The 20,150-nt window shown below is 45.3% G+C and overlaps 1 protein-coding gene across 3 annotated transcripts in view; it reads right to left on the bottom strand.

The window, feature by feature from the left end:
- NDUFAF1 (NADH:ubiquinone oxidoreductase complex assembly factor 1) overlaps positions 1–20,150 on the bottom strand; it is a 124,475-nt gene that overhangs the window by 20,271 nt on the left and 84,054 nt on the right. For all 3 annotated transcript variants that reach the window (XM_069208794.1, XM_069208793.1, XM_069208795.1), the window contains exons 3-4: positions 16,544–16,729; positions 8,566–8,640 (exon numbers count right to left, since the gene is read on the bottom strand). In XM_069208794.1, the coding sequence (XP_069064895.1) occupies positions 8,566–8,640; positions 16,544–16,729 (261 nt within the window). The remainder of the gene's footprint in view (positions 1–8,565; positions 8,641–16,543; positions 16,730–20,150) is intronic.

The raw sequence follows: 20,150 nt of genomic DNA, 5'->3' as shown, positions 1-20,150 counted from the left end.
ATGGGTATATATTTTTTTTGTTAAGTTGCCTAATAATCATGCACAGTGATAGTCACCTGCACACACAGATATCCCCCTAACATAGCTAAAACTAAAAACAAACTAAAAACTACTTCCAAAAATATTCAGTTTTGATATTAATTAGTTTTTTGGGTTCATTGAGAACATGGTTGTTGTTCAATAATAAAATTAATCCTCAAAAATACAACTTGCCTAATAATTCTGCACTCCCTGTATAATATATACAACATCTATTGCACCCTCAAAGACCAAGAGGAGCGTACTCAAGGATTACTTGGTAAGACCAGAAAGGCAACGGGGAGGCGGGTGGGACCGTGAGGAATCCACAGGTAGCTAATGTATCCACCAGAAAAGTCGTTACCGAAGGTAAGTAACTCGTTCTTCTGATGGATACAACTACCTGTGGATTCCTCACCTAATGAATAGAGTCCCAAAGCAGTACCACGCCCGGCGGTGGGTGCCTAAATGGTCAAACCAAGAAATCCTGCAGCACTGACCGTGCAAAATGGCCATCCCTTCTAACCTCAGAATCCAAACAGTAATGTTTTGCAAAAGTGTGAAGGGACGACCAAGTTGCGGCCTTGCAGATGTCGACCACAGAAACACCTCTGGCCAAGGCCGAAGTAGCCGACTTAGCTCTGGTGGAATGAGCTCTAATGCCCTCAGGAGGATCCTTCTTTGCCAAAGAGTAACAGATTTTAATGCAAAGAACAACCCACCTGGATAGTGTTCTCTTGTGGACTGCCTTTCCTCTCCTCTTGCCCACGTATCCAATAAACAGCTGATCCTCCAGCCTGAAATCCTTTGTTCTATCAATAAAGAAGCTCAACGCTCTCTTTGGGTCCAGACGGTGCAGTCTTTCTTCCTCTTTGGAAGGATGAGGCGGAGGATAGAACGTGGACAAAGTAATTGCCTGAGCCAAATGGAAGGGTGAAACAACCTTCGGGAGGAAAGCAGCCTTGGTCCTCAACACCACCTTATCCCCATAAAAAGTTGTATAAGGGGGCTTTACTGATAAGGCCTGCAACTCACTCACTCTCCTTGCTGATGTTATAGCTATCAGGAAGACTGTTTTTAAAACCAAATACCTTAAGGGGCAAGAATGCATAGGTTCAAAAGGGGACCCCATAAGGAAAGTCCGGACCAAGGACAAATCCCATTGCGGCATAACGAATGGCTTTGGAGGATATTTATTTAGAAGACCTTTCAAGAATCTGATAACAATAGGGGATTTAAATAAAGATGGTTGGTCTGGAAGACATATGAAGGCTGACAAGGCCGATAAATAACCCTTAATGGTAGCCACTGCACAACCTTTCTGCGCTAGAGACAGAGCAAAAGACAAAACGTCCGATAGATGAGCATGCAAAGGATCAATCTGCCTCTCTCCACACCACGCAACAAATTTAGACCATCTATTAGCGTAGATAGATTTAGTGGAGTGTCGCCTGGCCGCTAATATAACATCCACTACCTCAGGTGGGAGAGAGAAGGAACTCAGGTTGCCCCGTTCAATCTCCAGGCATGTAGGTGCAGACTCTGGAGGTTGGGGTGTAGAACCTGCCCCTGCGACTGCGAGAGGAGGTCTGCCCTGAAAGGGAGACGGAGCGGAGGGCACATTGAGAGTTGGAGAAGGTCGGAGTACCATACCCTCCTTGGCCAATCCGGAGCTATTAGGATGACTAGAGCCCGGTCCTGGCGAATCTTCCTCAATACTCGAGGAATCAAGGGTATGGGAGGAAACGCGTAAAGTAACTGGCCGCACCAGGTTATTTGAAACGCGTCCCCCAACGCTCCCTGCATCGGATACTGGAGGCTGCAGAATAACGGACAATGCGCGTTCTCTCAAGTGGCAAACAGATCTACCCGAGGAAACCCCCACCTCTGGAAGATTAAACGGACTTGATCTGGATGGAGACGCCACTCGTGGTCTGCAGAGAAATGGCGACTGAGACTGTCCGCACGCACGTTCAAGACTCCGGCCAGATGGTTTGCTATCAAGCAAATCTGATGGTCCTTTGCCCAGGACCATAGTCGAAGAGCTTCTCTGCAGAGAAGGTACGACCCCACTCCTCCCTGCTTGTTTATGTACCACATCGTGGTAGTATTGTCCGTTAGGACCTGTACCGACTGACCACGAAGGGAAGGGAGGAAGGCCTTGAGAGCCAGACGTACAGCCCGTAACTCTAACAGATTGATGTGAAACATCTGTTCCTCTGGAGACCAAAGACCTTTGATCTCCAGATCCCCCAGATGAGCTCCCCACCCTAGAGTGGAAGCATCCGTTATGACTGTGGCCACTGGTGGCGACTGCTGGAACGGCTTTCCTTGTGAAAGATTGTTGCTTGCAATCCACCACTTCAAATCCACAGCAGCATCTCTGGAGATCTTGACAGTACCCTCTAGATCCCCTTTGTGTTGAGACCACTGCCTTCGGAGGCACCACTGAAGAGCCCTCATGTGCCAGCGAGCATGCGTGACCAACAGAATGCAGGAGGCAAACAGACCGAGCAGACGAAGGACCTTGAGGACTGGAACTACCGCTCCATTTCGAAACATTGGAACCAAATCCTGAATATCTTGAATCCGCTGAGGCGGAGGAAAGGCCCGACCCAATGTTGTATCCAATACTGCCCCTATGAACAGGAGGCGCTGAGAGGGCTCTAGGTGAGATTTGGGCTCGTTCACCGAAAAACCCAGGTCGAACAACAACTGGGTTGTTGACTGCAGATGATGCGACACAAGCTCTGGGGACTTGGCTTTGATCAACCAGTCGTCCAAATAAGGGAATACTGCTATCCCCTTCCTTCTGAGTTCTGCCGCAACCACCGACATCACCTTCGTGAAGACTCGAGGTGCTGAAGTAAGACCAAACGGAAGGACCGCAAACTGATAGTGTTGCGATCCCACCACAAACCGGAGATACTTCCTGTGTGACTTGAGTATCGGGATATGAAAGTAAGCATCCTGCAAGTCGACAGACACCATCCAGTCTTCCTTGTTCAACGCCAAAAGCACCTGTGCTAGGGTCAGCATCTTGAACTTTTCATGCTTGAGGAACCAATTCAAGATCCTCAGGTCCAGAATTGGTCTCAAACGACCATCCTTCTTGGGAATCAGGAAATACCTTGAGTAACATCCTCGACCCCTTTCCTGCTCTGGGACCAACTCCACCGCGCCCTTGGAAAGGAGGGCTTGTACCTCCTGTTCTAGCAACAGGAGGTGTTCTTCTGAACAATAAGAAGGGCGGGGCGGGATGAGGGGCGGGAACTCCCGAAAGGGAAGGGTGTAGCCTTTTCCCACAATACTGAGAACCCAAGTGTCCGTTGTAACAGTCTTCCATTTGGTGAGAAAATGCTGTAATCTTCCCCCTACAGGAGAGGAGTGAGTGGGAAATGGTGGAAGCCTAAGGCTGCTTCCCCTGCTGCACCCCACCAGAGGATGAGGAAGAGGCAGAGTGCTGCTGAGAGGCTCCTCTGGTGCGGACCCTACCTCTCCCCCTAAAAGATCTATAGGGATGGGAAGAGGCAGGTTGTTGATATCTTCCCCGTAAGGAAGAGGAGGAAGAGCCACGCCCAAATCCACGAAACCTCCTGAAAAATCTGGAAGAGGCCGTGGAAGAAGGAGCTTGGAGCCCTAACGACTTAGCCGTGGCCCTGCTTTCCTTAAAACGTTCCAAGGCCGAATCAGCCTTGGCTCCAAACAGTTTGTCCCCATCAAACGGGAGATCCAACAATGTGGACTGTACATCTGCAGAAAAGCCCGAGTTACGGAGCCAGGCCTGTCTCCTTGCCACCACAGTTGTGCCCATTGCTCTGGCTACCGAGTCGGTGGTATCCAGTCCCGTCTGGATAATCTGGGTCGCAGCAGCCTGGGCATTTGAAACAAGATCCAAAAGACCCTGGGGAAGCTCTGTAAACGATGAGGAAATGTCATCCATCAGAGCATGAATATACCTCCCAGGATACAGGTTGCATTGGTGGCTTTTAACGCCAGACTGCAGGACGAAAAAATCTTCTTGGACTGCGCCTCTAGCTTCTTTGAATCTCTGTCCCCAGGCACCGTCGGGAAAGAACCAGGCGCTGACTTGGATGAACAGGAGGCCTGCACCACCAAGCTCTCCGGCGTAGGGTGCCTAGATAGAAAACCAGGGTCAGTCGGAGCCGCCCGATACCTCCTGGCCACGGCTCTGTGAACTGCTGGGGAAGATGCCGGCCTCTTCCACACCTCTAACACCGGATCCAGCAGAGCGTCATTAAATGGCAACAGAGGCTCCGCCGCAGCTGAGGCCGGATGTAGCACCTCTGTTAAAAGGTTTTGTTTAGCCTCCACCACCGGCAAAGGCAGGTCCAAAAAACTAGCTGCCTTCCGTACCACTGCATGAAAGGAAGCAGCCTCCTCAGTATATTCCCCCGGGGACGAAAGATCCCACTCAGGGGAAGTGTCCAGCCCACTGGCCGACTCCAGTCCACGCAGCCCATCACCCGAGTCCTCTAGCTCTCCTTCCTCCAGGGCTCGTTGGTACTCCTGCTCTTCTAATACACGGAGAGCACGTCTCCTGGAATGAAGTCGTTGTTCAATACGCGGAGTCGACAATGCCTCCGCCGAAGTCGAAGATCGGCGCCGATCTTCAGAAGCCACCGACGCCGCGTCCGGCGCCACAGGTAACTTCGGCGCTGACGAAAGAGCAGCTGAAGCAGATGGACCCACCGGAGTCACAGGCCGAAATCCCGATGTCGACGGGATGGAAATCCCCGGGGCCAATTCTTCTGAAGCCACCGGAGCGGCCACCGGCGCCGACACTGGCGCCGAGCCCACGTTCCCAAAAGGGAGAAAGGGCATAAAGGGTGCTGGCCGAAGAGGCGCAGGATCACCCAAAGAAAAGGCCAAAGGCCCAGCCGGAGCACCCCCTTGAGCCATCTGTTGGAAGATGGCATACATCGCATTCAAGAATGCGGAACTATCGGCTCCAGGGGTGGGAAAAGCCGGATACTGAGGTGCCTGTCTCGGAGGCGACCCCGACCTCGACGTCTGCGCCGGAGAAAACATCTGAGGCTCCAATACCTCAATCACCGACGCCTGTCCAGGTGAAGTTGGAGACGCCGGAGAGGGCAACAGCGTCGAAGGATGCGGCGTAACCGTGGGACTGATCTCCCATGTCCTTCGGCGCCGATCCGAAGACCTGGAACGAGTCTCCTTCGAATGACGCCGAGATTCTCTACGGCGCCGGGAGTCTCGATGACGCCGATGTCTTGGAGAAGAAGACTTCTTGTGATGCTTCTCCTTCGATTTTGCCATAAACAGCTTCGCCTCACGTTCCTTGAGGGCCTTTGGATTCATGTGCTGGCATGAATCACAAGTCGAGACGTCGTGGTCGGAGCTCAAACACCAAAGGCAATCGGAATGAGGATCCGTCACCGACATCTTGCCTCCACACTCACGACAAGGCTTAAATCCAGACTTTCTCTGCGACATTATTACCACAGCGAAAGACTAAGCAGCCAAAATACACTGTAACCAAAAAAGTAACAGTTGCTCCCTCGAAGATAACCGTTTCGAATGCACGGAAAAAAGGGAACTGACGTCCGCACGTCGTCGAGGGCCTCTTATTGCCTGTATGACGTCAGACGGCATCGCGTGGGCTAGAGTGACGTCCTCGTCGACGTGCAGAGACTAGTAAGAAGATTTCCGTCGAATGCTGGCGCCATGGGAGTATTCATTAGGTGAGGAATCCACAGGTAGTTGTATCCATCAGAACAGTCAGCTTAGTCAGTCACTATTGAGATGCAGTCGCCAAAGGACAACGTTCAAGTTTTGTTACAACTGTTGGAGGGCGCTTTCATGTTTAAGAAGTTGGAACTGAGGAAAGTTTAGTCCCTATTAGGGCATTTGAGTTTTGCCTGTAGAGTTATGAGAGATTATCTTGTGTTTTGGTCAACAACTCGATTTTTTCTGTGGCAGGTGAAACATTAACATACCACAGGGTTCAAAAGAGAGCAGCTCAGATAGCATCTGCAAATGTGGACTAACTTCTTGAAAGATTTCAAAGCTGTGAATGTATTGTCACTTAGAGGATTGGTTTTGACAAGTTCAATTATTTTCAGATGCTGCTGGTGCTCACGTTTTTGGTGTTTTTTGGGATGGACGCTGGGTGGCAGAACAATGGCCAGCTGGATGGTTGCTAACAGAAGCATTGCATTTTTGGATTTTTTTCCTCTGGCTGTGGCAATGGTTTTGTGGGGTCAGATGTTGGCTAACAAAAAGGCTGTTTTCAATGGTAGTGGCAGTGGTTAACATGTGGAAAGCGAAGGATGAGAGAGTGTTCAGGTTACTCAGTTTCCTTATTTGGTTGTCTAAAATGTAATACTTTTATGGCGAGGTATGTTCTGGGGGTAGACAATATCGCGGATGCATTATTTTGTTCACAGTGGTTGAGGTTCCCTGGACTTGCTCCAGGGGCAGATTCAATGAAGACTAGGATGCCACAGGACTTCAGGCAGCTGGAGAGATGGGACTGCTGGATCTTACCAAAAAGTCGTTAGCAGTTTCTACCAGAAAAGCTTACAGACAAGCTTGGCAAACATTTCTAGATAGTAGTGCTGTTCGGATGGGAAGGGCTTCACCTGAGTTGATATTACGTCAGTCAGGTGTTGTACGTTGCAATGTCTCAAATTGGTTTGGGTTTAGCATCAGATACTATCAGGCAGGAAAGTTTTTCTATGGAAAATTATTTTGGGGATATGACCCGATGGAAGGTGAGGTTTGTCGGAGGTTCTTGCATAGTTATGCAAGCGAAAGGTGGGCCAGGGGAGACAGAAGAAACTAATTTGAAAGGACATACTGGCTAACATATTAGGTAATTGCCATATATCAGTTTCTAATAACGGGAGGTTGCTTTGTTTTCACTGTGCATGATTTATTTATTTCATGCATTTTGTTCAAAGCATATAGACATACTGTTTAATGGTAAAAATATATTCAGGAAGCAGACTGAAGAGGCAGTGCAACTGATGAAGACAGACAAACAACTTTGTCCATAGGCACATTACAGAGTCACCAGGGCTTCTCTGGATACATGCTAGTAGCAAAAAGGAGGCTATATGCACTGGAAATGTTCCTTCCTGTATTCAATTTAGACACAGACAGTTCTGTAGATTCTACATCAACAAACTGCATCATAAGCAGCAGAGACAACAAGGCAGGCCAGGAAAAAGAGAAAGTAAATTCCCCTCCTTTTAAAACAACAAAAATGCCAGATACCAGCTCACCCTAATCCCCCATCCTGATCTTTGGGGAATGGAGTAGTATGCACTGATGTAATGAAGAGCGGTAGGTGGTAACAGGGGGCTTATATTATATAACAAAAATATACAAGCATCTGTGTGTGGTGCTAATCCCAGTAATGGCCAGTATAGGCATCCACATTCCTCCTTCACCTATTAACTTCCTCAATCCAGCCTTAGGGTGCAAATTTCCATCTTTCATGCAGATGTGAGAAGGCCCAGAAGAATAGAGGGCCAAGTGAACAATTGCCCATCTCTAAAACGTGTTTATTTTTTAGTTTTCTCCACAAAGGCAAGTATATTGACACATGTAAATAAAAACATTTGCACTTCATTGTGGTAGGGGTTTTTATATAGCACACGTTCACCAATTACATGTCCTCTTGGTCCTTTTCGATGCAAAGTATTTGACTGACTGCAGTAGTCAGTTAGATAAAACAAATCTTCTTAGCAAGGGGCAATGATGGAAAGATCGCAGACAAGACCTGGGTCGTCCACCAAACCATTTGTAATTGATGTGTGCTTAAGTTGTCTCTGCAGAATGCATCACAGTGGGAGTGCAGGACTTTTAACTCTCAATCTAACCAGTTATCCATGATGGGATAATCTCACAATGAAGTATGATGTATGTGGCAGGTTGCCGTTGTGTTTCTGCTTTTAGCTGAACCTTTAATCTGGGATGATAAACAAGTGTCCTGTTCTCTTTCTAGAATTTGATCATTGTGTTATCTTCCTTAGCCCAGGTTCAGGTTCCATTCAAATGTTTTCTTGACAATTAGGGCACATTTTGTCAGTTCTATAATGTCCCATGTCCCCAGTTCCCTTGAATCACCGCACCTGCATTTTCTTTTTGCCTCAGAGTCCCTACCTGTTTCCCTAGTCACATTTCATGCAATCAGCCTTGGGTAGATTTTTTTTTAAAGCAGTTTTTGGAGGCACCTATTAGACAAACTTAGTGGAACTGTTAATCGTCATCAATTTTTTTAATGTTTTAGTCACAATTTAAAATTCACTAACCTTTTCTTAATAACAGACAAGCCAACACATGTTTCACAATGCTATTGGGTACTCAGAGCTGCTTTGAATCATGTCCTTAACAAATTTCATTGGATTTTTTTTTCTGAAGCATGATCTCATAGGGATATGTTTGCATAACAGAAGTCTTCATGGATGCTAAATGTCCACAATGAACAACACTGTTTTGAATGGGACAAATGCTGAGGCTTAGTAATGTTTAATGGTCATTTCTTAATAAAATCACCTTATCTAGCCAAACTGGATGCTGGCCATCCTGGACTCTTCCTTTGCTGGACAAAAAAAACTTGGAGAATGGAATCTGAAAAGGAAAAGCATATTCAAATTATTGTTCATTAGCAGGAGGAACGTGAACATCAGGACAGTTTAGACAACTAAATTTAAAATGTGGACTTGTGGGATAAGATTTCAGATCACAATTAGCTAGCAGGGCAGATTGGTATGCGCATGAATGTAGATAAGCAAAGAAGGAGCAAAAGATATTCACAGTAAAACTCTGAATAGTAGCCTTTCTACTGGCTTTACATGTGCCTCAACTGAGGTGAAGCACTGGAGGATAGTTTGCACATCAAGAGCTAATGTTTAGGAAACTTGTCCACAAGAATCACTGGCTTCTACCCTTCAGTGCCTGCTGCCTCCCACAAGTTCAGTGTGCACTTCAAACACGGACAAAGATGGGTTGGTCGCTTGGTTTATTTAGAGGAAGGTAGCAGGTTATGGACTCCCACTACAAGTGTTACTTATGGGGTACATTGTACTCCCTATTTGATGATGTACTGGAATTCACAAGTCACACTCTATTGTTGCCATTACAATGGTTTATTAGTCCCCTTCTTGTTTTGATCACATACAGTGCTTAAGTTTTTTTTTTAAAGTGCAGCGGCCATATCTATGTAAGAACCCATTACTGGCAATGCCAAATCTTGCATACAACGGCTGCCAGGACTAATTCTACATAAACACAAGAGGGGGAATGTGGAGGTGATAAAGGTCGAACTCTCGCACTTCTAAGTCATAGACAATAAGCCAGAAGGGTGCTGTTCCTATAGAAAGAAAGGAGATAGTAGTGGTTGGAACCTAAAGTGCAAGAAGGAATCCTTCGGCTCAAGAATTGGTGCCTTCACACACCCATGCGGTTGCCATGCTTCACCATAAGGTTAGCATCTCGATGGACAGGTGCAGCAACGCACGATGGGCCCCGCAAGAGGGCTATTCCTCAGAGTTTTGTTTTTCTGCCTCAATGATGAATGTGTGTGCCGGGGTATAAATTGTCTAGGGTGGAGTAAGTGCAGAATAGTGTAAACTGAATTAAAACTGTCTCAGTGATACCTAATTTATTTTATTGTAACGGTTCCCTAGATAAAGCTAAGACAATGGAACAAATGCTATCATGAGGCCTCTATGTACCAAGATAGCCTTAGTTAAGTTTATATAGGGTCAACATTTTTCACGCCTATTGGTCCAGCACGATCTCTGGCGTTTCTTCAGGATCAGAAAAAAATCCCTATTCCACCCTACACTCGAGTGGGATGTGAAATGATAGGTGTTTCCCTAACAAATACCTCAATGAAGTATTGTCTAACCTAGAAGAAATGAATGAAACAAATAAACATTGTCATTTGGTCATTCAGGACTTTTCCGCCTGCTGTAGGGTCCGCCCCTAGAGTGACAGACCTTCCTCAACATGGCGGCTCACGTCAACCTGACTTTTGAACCCACACTTGATCCCTATTACAAGATCATCACACTCTACTAATACCACACTGTGCAGCTCTACCTTTACTTCCAGGCGAGCAGCGTAGTGAGGAGAGTCGCGGGCAGAGGCGGGGTAGGTCACATGGTCTCTCCGTGCTAGACCACGTGAGTACCTTATCAGTTTACGCTAATCATGTGGCTCCTAATATCCTGGGGGGTTACATCTCCATTAATTATTTACTATCCTCTTCTAGTTCTATTGCACCAGCGCACAACTCTGTTTTTGACCTAAAGGGCCTGACAAATTGATCCAACAGGGTAAAATCCCTGCCTACTGGGTTATGAACCCCTATTTGATCTTATATGTTTTATAATGTTTGTACTGTATTAAGGAGTTTTTAGATTTTATACATGTGTGGTCAGCTGTCCGGCCTGCTGTGAATTTGTGCACTTATCACAACTTTTTGCACTCTTAGCATGTTGTGTCTAGCATGGGAACACTAGAGAATCACCGGAGATATATAAAAGTGTCAACCTACTTATCTCTTCTGAGGCGATGCTCAAAATCACAATGTTAATGTGTTGCATTTATCACTTCTAGGCTTTACATTACTTCATAAAGGTATTTATTTGTTAGAGAAACAAGTGTTATTTCACATCACACTAAAGTGTAGGGTAGGGATTTGTTCTGGTCCTGAAGAAATGCCAGGGATCCGGCTGGACCAATAGGCGCGAAGCATGTCAACCCTATACAACTGCACTAAGGCTTGTTATATTGAGCCCTCATGATAGCATTTGCTCTATTGTTTTTAGCTCTGTGTAGGGAACCATTACATTAAAATTAATTAGGGAAGGCAGGGCTTCGCTCACGAAAGAATACAATGCAAGCTTTCGGCCTCGTCCCCAGTCTCTCGTGTTAAAACCACCACCATCTAAGGCACTGGGGCCAGCACAACCATTGCATTTGCCAGGGGATGCACTTCTGATGACTCACCTGTGCAGTGCTAGCAGTGCACAGGCACACAAAGTGATGACCCCGGCAGAAATTATCAGGCCGAGACATGCGGCCAGCAATACTGCAACCACAATTTTGTGGCCTCCACATCGGCGCAGCATTGGAAGCGGACCTGCAGCGAAGGGGGTAACCCACGCCCTACCTGGACTCCAGCATGCTTGCTGCTCTGGCCTCCTAAGCCCTTGAGGTAGGAGCGGAATCAACGCTGCCTGGTGGACTCGGCGCACAACACCAGGCGTCTGTTGTGGGTTCCCGGAGCTGGGCCTGTCTGGGGAGCAACGGCATGGAGAGTTGTGGAATCTGGAGTGCTGTGATTCCCGATACCTGGGGCGGTGGCCTGGACTCGGCAGAGAAGGAAAGGGCATCAGCCTTGTGACAGCCTGCCCGGGCACCCGGACGTACGCGGACAGTGACGGTCAGCGGAGGGGGTTGCGGAGAGCTGTCTAAGCCCCCAGGTGACCCACCTACCTTTAGAGCTCCACGTCCCCACCTTCAGCTGCAGGACTGCCCCGGGAACTATTCTAACCTTCCGCCAGTGCACGTAGCCCTCGGGGGACAAGTTGCATGAGACTAGGTTGAAATCACTTAGGAAAGTTAAATATCTGGGACGCTCTTAGGCCAGCTCTATCCCCTAATTAGGCAGACCTACCCCCCCACGATTGGTGCTCCCCTCATGGAGGGTGATACATGGACTTGGGCATTCCTCCTTATTGTTAACATGACTACTCCTTTTACCGGAATTGCTACCTCTAATCAGCTCCTGATACCTTCCCTTGAGGTGCCTAGAAGCCAACTTAGGGAGCACTTTGCCACGCTTGTCTAAGCTGGTGTGTAGTTACTCCTCAAATCCTTGGCGAAATCTACTGAGATGACTGGGGTACTTAAATGGGCAGCGGCGGGTGACTGTTTCTGAAGTGGACACCTCCTTCTGGCATCCGAAGTGAGGCCCTTGAGAAACGCTGCAGCGGAACAATTGTGTTTGTTCTACTCAGAACCCTCTGAAAATACCTGGGCACATCCCGCCCCAGGCATAGGCACACCTCAGTGTGCCATGTGCCTCCTTGGGCTAGAACTGGGCAGGAGCAGACCAGCAGCTGGATCCGTGGCTGGAGGTCCCTCATGCGCCTCCTGCCAATATGCCTCATAATAAGCCCACTAAAGATGCCTCAGTGACCTCCTTTTGGGGCAAAATGCTGACTCCGGAGATATGCAAAACCAGCACACACCAGGCTGCCTCTGAAGAGACCCCCCCACACCAATCACAAAGGCTACATGAACCACTCCTTGCAAGAGAAACGCTCTGAGATTGGATCGCTTAGAGCAGACTTTAAAAGATGCATCAAAGACATTAAGAAAGAGGTGTCTGACACAGGGAAGTGGATAAATGACCTTGAATGCACCATAGACAATGGATCAGATAACCAAGAGATGCTATGGCATCTAGTCACAACCCTGGAAGAGCAACATAGCAGTACAAGTCAAGCAAGAGAATTTGGAAAACCGCAGCTGCTGTAATAACATCCGTATATAGGGGGTTCCAAGAGGTCAAGAAGGCTTCGACATTATGGCATTCATGACAGCCCTTTTCCAGGTGATCCGGGGAGACCCAGATGTGCCAACCCTTTTTCTGGATAGGGCACACCGTGTGGCTTCCATGCTTAACCGATAAGGCATGGCCCAAGACATCTTGGTGCAAGTCCACTATTTTACAGAAAAGGAGGCTATCCTGCGGATAACAAGAAAGCAGACTAATGGCCTGATTTAGATGTTGGCGGTAACGGTCCCAATGTCAGTTTTCCGAATGAAACTCCATTCGCCAGATTTAGATGTTGCCGGTCCCGTAGACTTTAGCCCACCCGAGTCCCGCTGACTCCCAGCTATCATGACAGCACCATAGGAAAGATTGTCTGGCAGCGGGTCTCCAGCCACACTTATGGCCTTGCAGATTTGGATGTGCCTTACTGCCAAGCAAAATGTGGCAGTCCAATCTCCACTGCTGACTTGGCAGACTGGGCAGGGAGGGCTGAATGGTTGAAAACTCACCATCTCTCCTGATTCCACTTCCATTTCTGGGGATAGATGCAGCTGAGACTGAATTCATCTCCTGATGATACGCCCTGCTGATGCTCACTCGGCTTCAAAATGAGAAGATGGTGGGGGCAGCAGGGGAGACCCGTTTGATGGCTTGGCGGTTGCCTGCGACAACTAAACACTTACGTTTGAAGACCCACCATCCTCGGTGTTGCGCAGGGTGACTCCTCTGGAATGGGAAACAACCAAGGATGTCCAACGTCCGCCTGATGCAACCTAGTGATAGAGGAGGCCTTGCCTGTCCTAATCTCTTAGACTCTTATTTGGGGGCAAAGCTTCACTACATCTCAGCCTGGGTAAATAGAGAGAGCGAATCCCATTGTTTACACATGGACAGGACTGTTGCATGCAGGCAGCTGCGGGACCTAGCCTATATACCCAAACAAGCCTGCCCGAGCAGGGCGTACATAGCTACACCAACAAAAGTGGTCCTGGATATCTGAGATAAACTGGCCCTAAAGAAGGGGTTGACTATTTTTCCCCTCCCCTAATATCCCAATTGCACGTAATCCAGCATTTCCACCAGCTATGTCCCCCAATGCTTTCAAGCAATGGACTGACAATGAATACAAGACACTTAGAGACATAATTATAGGACATACTATACAAACTTTTGAACAATGCAAAGTCACTAAATTCCAAAAGATCTGGTGCTCCCAGCTACACTACCTCACTCACATTGAGTTGTCTTGCTTTAACCCCCACAACTCAGAGCACTGCAGTTATTTGCTTGATGTGTCACATGTTTATGACTCTACATCCAAATAAAAATCCCTCCTGTGTCTAATGTTGAAACAATTGCATAAAGTGTATTTGATTCTCAGCTCTGTTATGATATGTATGCCTTCCACTGCTCCGGTTGATATTTATTCAGAATGTGTTTTATCTATTTGCTCGCTTATGGTTTGTTTCTCTTCCTTATTCTGTAGTGCTCCTATTAACCACATTTCGTCTCTACGTAAGACACTTGATAAGGCCTGCAATTATGTTTCTGCCATTTATACGTTGAGAGGTTTAGGACTATAAACTGGAATACGGTGTAAGCTCTGATTGTATACTATTTGCTGTGCTGACCAAAATGCTAATGTTATGTTCTCTCGGTCATCAAATCTACAATAAAAAGATTCAGTCAAAATAAAATCAATTAGGTATCCCTGACCCAGTTTTAATTCAGTTTACAGTATTCTGCACTTACTCCACCCTACACAATTTATACCCGCCCAAACACACATTCATCATTAACGCTGAAAAACAAAAACATCTCCTAGAAAGAGGCCTCTTGCGGGGTCCGTCAGGTACTGCAGCACCAGCCCAAAGAGGAGCTAGCCCTATGATGAAGCATGACATCCATTTGGGTGTGTGAGGGCACCAATTCTTGAGTTAAGGGATTCCCTCTTGCAATTTAGGTTACAACCACTCTTTTCTCCTTCCTTTCTATAGGAACAGCGCCCTTCTGGTTTATTGTCTAATCTTACATAGTGCATTCTTCTACCACCCTTCCCTACCTGCGTCTTTATCTCACTCTGGCAGGGGAATTTTCATCTGTTTACCCCCCCCCACCCAGCCTCCCCCCACCCCCAACACTGATCTTCCCCTTTCATTCTTAATCTTCTTTTTTCTTTCTCTGGGTCAAAACCAGATAACAAAAAATCCAAATCCCCAAAAATGAGTGCTGGTGCCCACCACCTGCAGAGACTGGTTAAAATTAAGTACTACCGAGATACATGAGAGATATATGTTTTATTGTTAGTCTGCACAGTAATGCACTATGTAGCCCACGTAGGAGTGACAATTCAGGTCACAGCTACTGGGCCCTTTCTGACAGCAAGCGGCATGACTTGAACAGAGCATATTCAGAAGTGTTTGTTTCAACTAAATGTCACCATTTATTTGAACTAATTGGCAGGCAGTTTGCCTAGTCTGTGTGACTTAAACAAGGGAGGACCACGGGTGACAGCACTGTATTGTACTACAAAAAGTTGTAATCAATAGTTTCCTAACCTCTGCTCCAGTGCGTCTCACTCACAAGACATGGTCCCCCTATACCCACATACCTTTTAGTAATAGGGTTGGGTTCACTGGCGAGGTGTAGAAGCTCACAGACTGCTTCCGCTAAAGCTGAAAACTTTGCTTTTATCACCTCTTTGGATAAGCCCCCCTAATGAACAGAAGCAATGATGTTGAAGTATACAGTCTCCCTCCAAAAAAGACATCAACAGGAAGGCATTGTATAGCTGCAATTGCCCTCCTTGTCCTTTTATTGCCAGAAAGTAAACAAACGGTTCTTATTTTTATAATCTCACATACAGACACTAGAGGCCACAGATCTATTATTATACTTAAGCATTCTGAATAGAATATCTCCCCTCATAAAATAAATTGCATTCTCACCTAAAAAAAAAAAAAACTTGCGCCTGTACAATATACATGCCTCCAACAGAATTCCGCCCTTGTGACCATAGCAGATACTAATGCAGTCAAGTGACTAACAGCAAAATAAAGATTGGCATCATATTGAATCTAATCCATCTCTACACTTTATGCACATCAACCAGTTAGTAACATCACAAACAATTATATCCTTCATCACGCCTGGATATATAAATTCTATGTTTATGTACTTACCCACGAGGTAGTTACCCCAATGACCTACTGAGTCTTGTGATGTAGTGACTTCCAATGCTGTGACTCCATGTTGTGACATACAACCCAATAGATACCAGTGATAATCATTCACACCATCTTTATTCACAAGCATACATAAAGATGCAAATGCCGGAATAAATGCAATACACATTCAAACACAAACATGAATGTCTCACCCTATACTTATCAGTTCCCTCCACCTCTGCATCTCCCAGATCTAGATCCTGCTTTAGATCCTGAATGACTGGCCCTGTGCTCTAATACACAACGTCAATGGCCAGGTTGAGCAGCAGAATGGGGTCATAGTGTGTGACATGGGACCTGCCAGTGACCATGTGCCTTTGAAGCAAGGAAGCACCATGCTCCACTACAGAAAAGGAAGAGAATTCTAACCACGACCTCTCTACTAGTGCCCAAGTATGCCCAGCCACCAAAAGCACACTAGGCGAGTAAGAGTAGGTGGCTACTTGGCCAATAAACCAGGAAGTTCAACTTGGCTTTTGTTGCCACTTTTAAGGTCTGGAGCAGTTTGGTATTGCTGCAGAAGGTGGTGTCTCTCAGGTATGGCTCTCAGAGTGACAGCAAATATTTCTAATTGGACTCTACCTACATGCTTTAATGGGTTGGCCTCCACACCTGGAGACCAAAATATACTGTGCATACCCTGATTCACTTTTTAAAAGGCAAGTCAAACAAAATAAATGGAACTAGGCCGTCATTAAATTTGTTGTTGTCTGTATTACAAAACATACTGTACCTTGACATCTTCCCAATAGGGCCCTCCTCGGGTGAACAGAAAGTAGTTATAGAGATCACTCTTCTGATGTGTGAAATACATCTCTGTTGCAAGGTTGATCATCCATGGCCGGCCATCCCCACGTACACGCAGGACGAGAGTGTTGAAGCTAGACCAATCATAGTGCTTCTTACGATCAAAGGCCCCCTAGCAGGAAATAAAAGAATCAGTTATGTTTAATCTTCCACAAGATTGTTTTTTTTTTTTTTCTTATTTTTTAAATCAAGAGTTACTCTTAGTACCCAATCGAACTTAAAAGTTTTTTGCACCCATTAAATTTCACACAAAAAAGACCACAGCAGAATGAAATCCTACTGTAATTCAATTTTGAAAGATTAATAGACTCAGGGGTCTGGACTGGGTTGGAGTGAAGCTCAGAGAATATTATGTTTGAGCACATGATTCTGCTGATCGGTACTTCACTAAAAAACCTCCTATGTAAGCTATAGTTCAACTACTGCTCTTTTCACACACTCCTAAACAGCATCTAAATTATGAAACGCTACATAAATGGTATAATTCAACATTTTCCCCAATGCTAATGGAGGGTCTGTAGCTTAACAAATTGAGAAGGGAGGCTGGTAATAGAGTTTCAAACAAACTCAGCTAGTTACATTCTTTTCAAGTAGGAAATACACTTTACTGGTAAACATTTGTTGGGTGTGTCCATTAACCTCTGGAGTCTAACTACATTATTTCTATGGACACCCTTCAGCCACCCTTTTGAATGTTAATTCATGCTGCTGTTGGAAAATCTGCATGCTAAACCCAGTTAAAATGGTCTATCCTAAGATGGGAATTTCCTCCAGTAAAGTGACAAGAGGTTTGGAGATTTGCATTCTATTAAAAGACCAGAGGCTCAATTATGACAAGTTTAAAAGCTTGGAGAGAACATCACAAAATACATGTGCAGTAGGTTCATAATAAAATGTTCTAAATGTAGAATCATTGAATCAATCTGTTGCTTTTAAAATGTTCTTAAGGCATCCTGCAGAAACAAATGCCTTTGATGTCATAGTTCCTCTAACAGAATGAGCACCAAACACATTTCAATACCATCTTGATCCACAATCCATAAACCATCTCACCCATCTGGCCAGAGTAGGAGGAAATACTGGTTTGAAAGGGGGTTAATATGAAATTGACAATTGAAATGTTGAAGGAGGCTGAAAAGCAAATGTTTGGGACTCGTGACAAAGGAGACATGGAACAACACTTTTTTTGCAGTAATGAAAAGCTGGGTAAAATACATATGAGGACAATGCTTTGGTACAGCTGGATACATAAAAGATAACTCCATGTTGGGGAAAAATGTTAATATCTAAGGCCTTGATATCCGAAACTCTTCTGAATGAATCAAACATAACCACATAGTCAACTTGGCAGATAACTGTTTTAGAGAAAGAAACTCATTGCTTGGTGAGGTTAAGAGTCTAATACCACTTTTACATCCATTAAAATTGAATATTTTGATCTTGGAGGAATCTTTAGACTAATTGATTTCATGGCTCTGCAAACTAGGAAATGTTTACTTACCAGCTCTTCTTTGACTAGGACATGTCTAGCAGAAATCAGTAATCTAAGAATTTTCCATTCTATATGCTTTGACTGCTATGAGGAGGGAAACCAAACAGTTAACCTCTCCAGAAGGAGCAGATATGGGATATCAATGTCTGTTCCACACATCAGTTAACCCAGGCCACCCAGGCATATTTATACCTGGATTATATTTATACCTCCATTATACCTGGAGTGGAAGCTGCCCAGGTGTCATTGATAACTGACATCGCCTCCTTCAAAAATCCTGAAACATACCAGGCTGACCTAAAATCTTCACCCCATTAGCTGAAGGAGGCCTTGGAGGATCAGACTGTGATGGCATCCCTGATCATCTGTAATGAGAAGAGGAAAGGCAGTGAAGTGGCATGGAAAATCTACAGTTTCTGAAGTTTAGGGACCCATACTTGGGATGGCCAAAACGGGGAGCACTACAATCACCATGGCTAAGTCTCTTCCGACATGTACTAGGGTTTGGAGAATCATGGTGACGTAGAGAAAAAGCATAACCTTGAACTGCTTGCCAATGTTGCAATAAAGCATCCACTGCTTTCACTTCCGAGTCTGGTTTTCAGTTGTAAAAGCGGGAAACTGTCTTATTGAGAAGAAGAATTTTTCTGAACACACTGATTTAGAGGCCAACTGCCCCTGTCCAGCAGGTACCTGGAAGCCCAATATGCTACCGAGTTCGAAAGATCCAGAAGGTATTCTGCTTAAAGGAAAATTCCCCCTTCCAACAATAATGAGAAATTTCTTTCGACAAATCTATCAGGCAGCCGAAACGTTGCCCATTCTGAGAAGTATACAACAGTTATTCATGAGTTGGCTTAACTTTTTACACCAAAAGACCATGCAATCAATTTTAAGCAATTTATGTGCAACTGAGTTTCTTCAAGCAACCATTTTCTTTCTGTGGTAGTCTCTTCACACCTTGCTCCCCAGCCAGAGTTGCTTGCATCTGATTCTAACATGGTATCTGGTGCCAGGCCAAAAATGGATTTTATATTCCAGGCATTCAAACTTCTCCTTTGAATTTGTGGAAAGGGAGATTTACGCTGAGTAAGGAAGGCCTTTGCATATATGACATATCTTCAGCTGTTGAAGAGCTTGGTGAGGAGGAAGAGCTGAGAAGATTGCCTGTATAGATGCAGACAACAACCGCACTATTCTTGCTAACTGTCTGAGAGAAGTCATGTTTAGTTTGGGGATGAAATCAAAAAAACTCTTTATCTATCAACTTTATTTTCTCCTGTGGAAGAAAAAGATAAACCACTTTCACTGACTAACATAAAGCCAAGAATCAAAATTGTTTGAGAGGGAACCAGTACAGATGTCTTTTGGTTTATCACAAAACCTAATGCCTGAAGAAGAGAAATTGCCCACTGGACAGGAGTCTGTAATAACTGTGGGAATGTGATGTCAGCAACATACTGTCTAAAACAAACTATTAGGCTGACCCCTTGTGATCTCAGAAATACCAACACTGGTTTCAGGATCTTCTTGTAGTGCTCTGTGACTTAGGAAAGGCCGAAGGGTAGAGATTTGAATTGGAAACGTTCATTTTGCCACAGGAAATGCAGAAAACACTTTGTGAATGATGAATTGGGATTGAAAGATAAGCATCTTTGATATCTAATTTGGCTAACCGATTCCCAACCTTTAAGGAATCTCTGAAATGATGAATTCCTTCTATCTTGAAGTGTCGGTATAGGATGAAACTTTTTAATATTTTTAAATGTATAGGTGGCCGAAAGTCTTCATCCGCTTTTTTTTACTAGAAAGAGGTTGCCAAGAAATACTTAGGGAATGTAAAGCAATTTTCTCTATGGCTCCCTTGAGAATCAAGCCTTTAATTTCTTGTGTTATTGATTATTTGTTTGAGACAGTGAGTACCATTGGTCGGGGAAGAGCTAACTGAAGAGGTTGGGAATAAAATTCTATCTTGTAACTCTGGATAACAAGTAGAATCCACTGATCTGACATGACTAACCTTCAATTGCAAGGAAAGAGG

Source organism: Pleurodeles waltl, chromosome 9 (assembly GCF_031143425.1).
Source record: "Pleurodeles waltl isolate 20211129_DDA chromosome 9, aPleWal1.hap1.20221129, whole genome shotgun sequence".
In the NCBI taxonomy this organism is placed as follows: domain Eukaryota; kingdom Metazoa; phylum Chordata; class Amphibia; order Caudata; family Salamandridae; genus Pleurodeles; species Pleurodeles waltl.
This window is presented reverse-complemented; position numbering and strand designations above follow the sequence as displayed.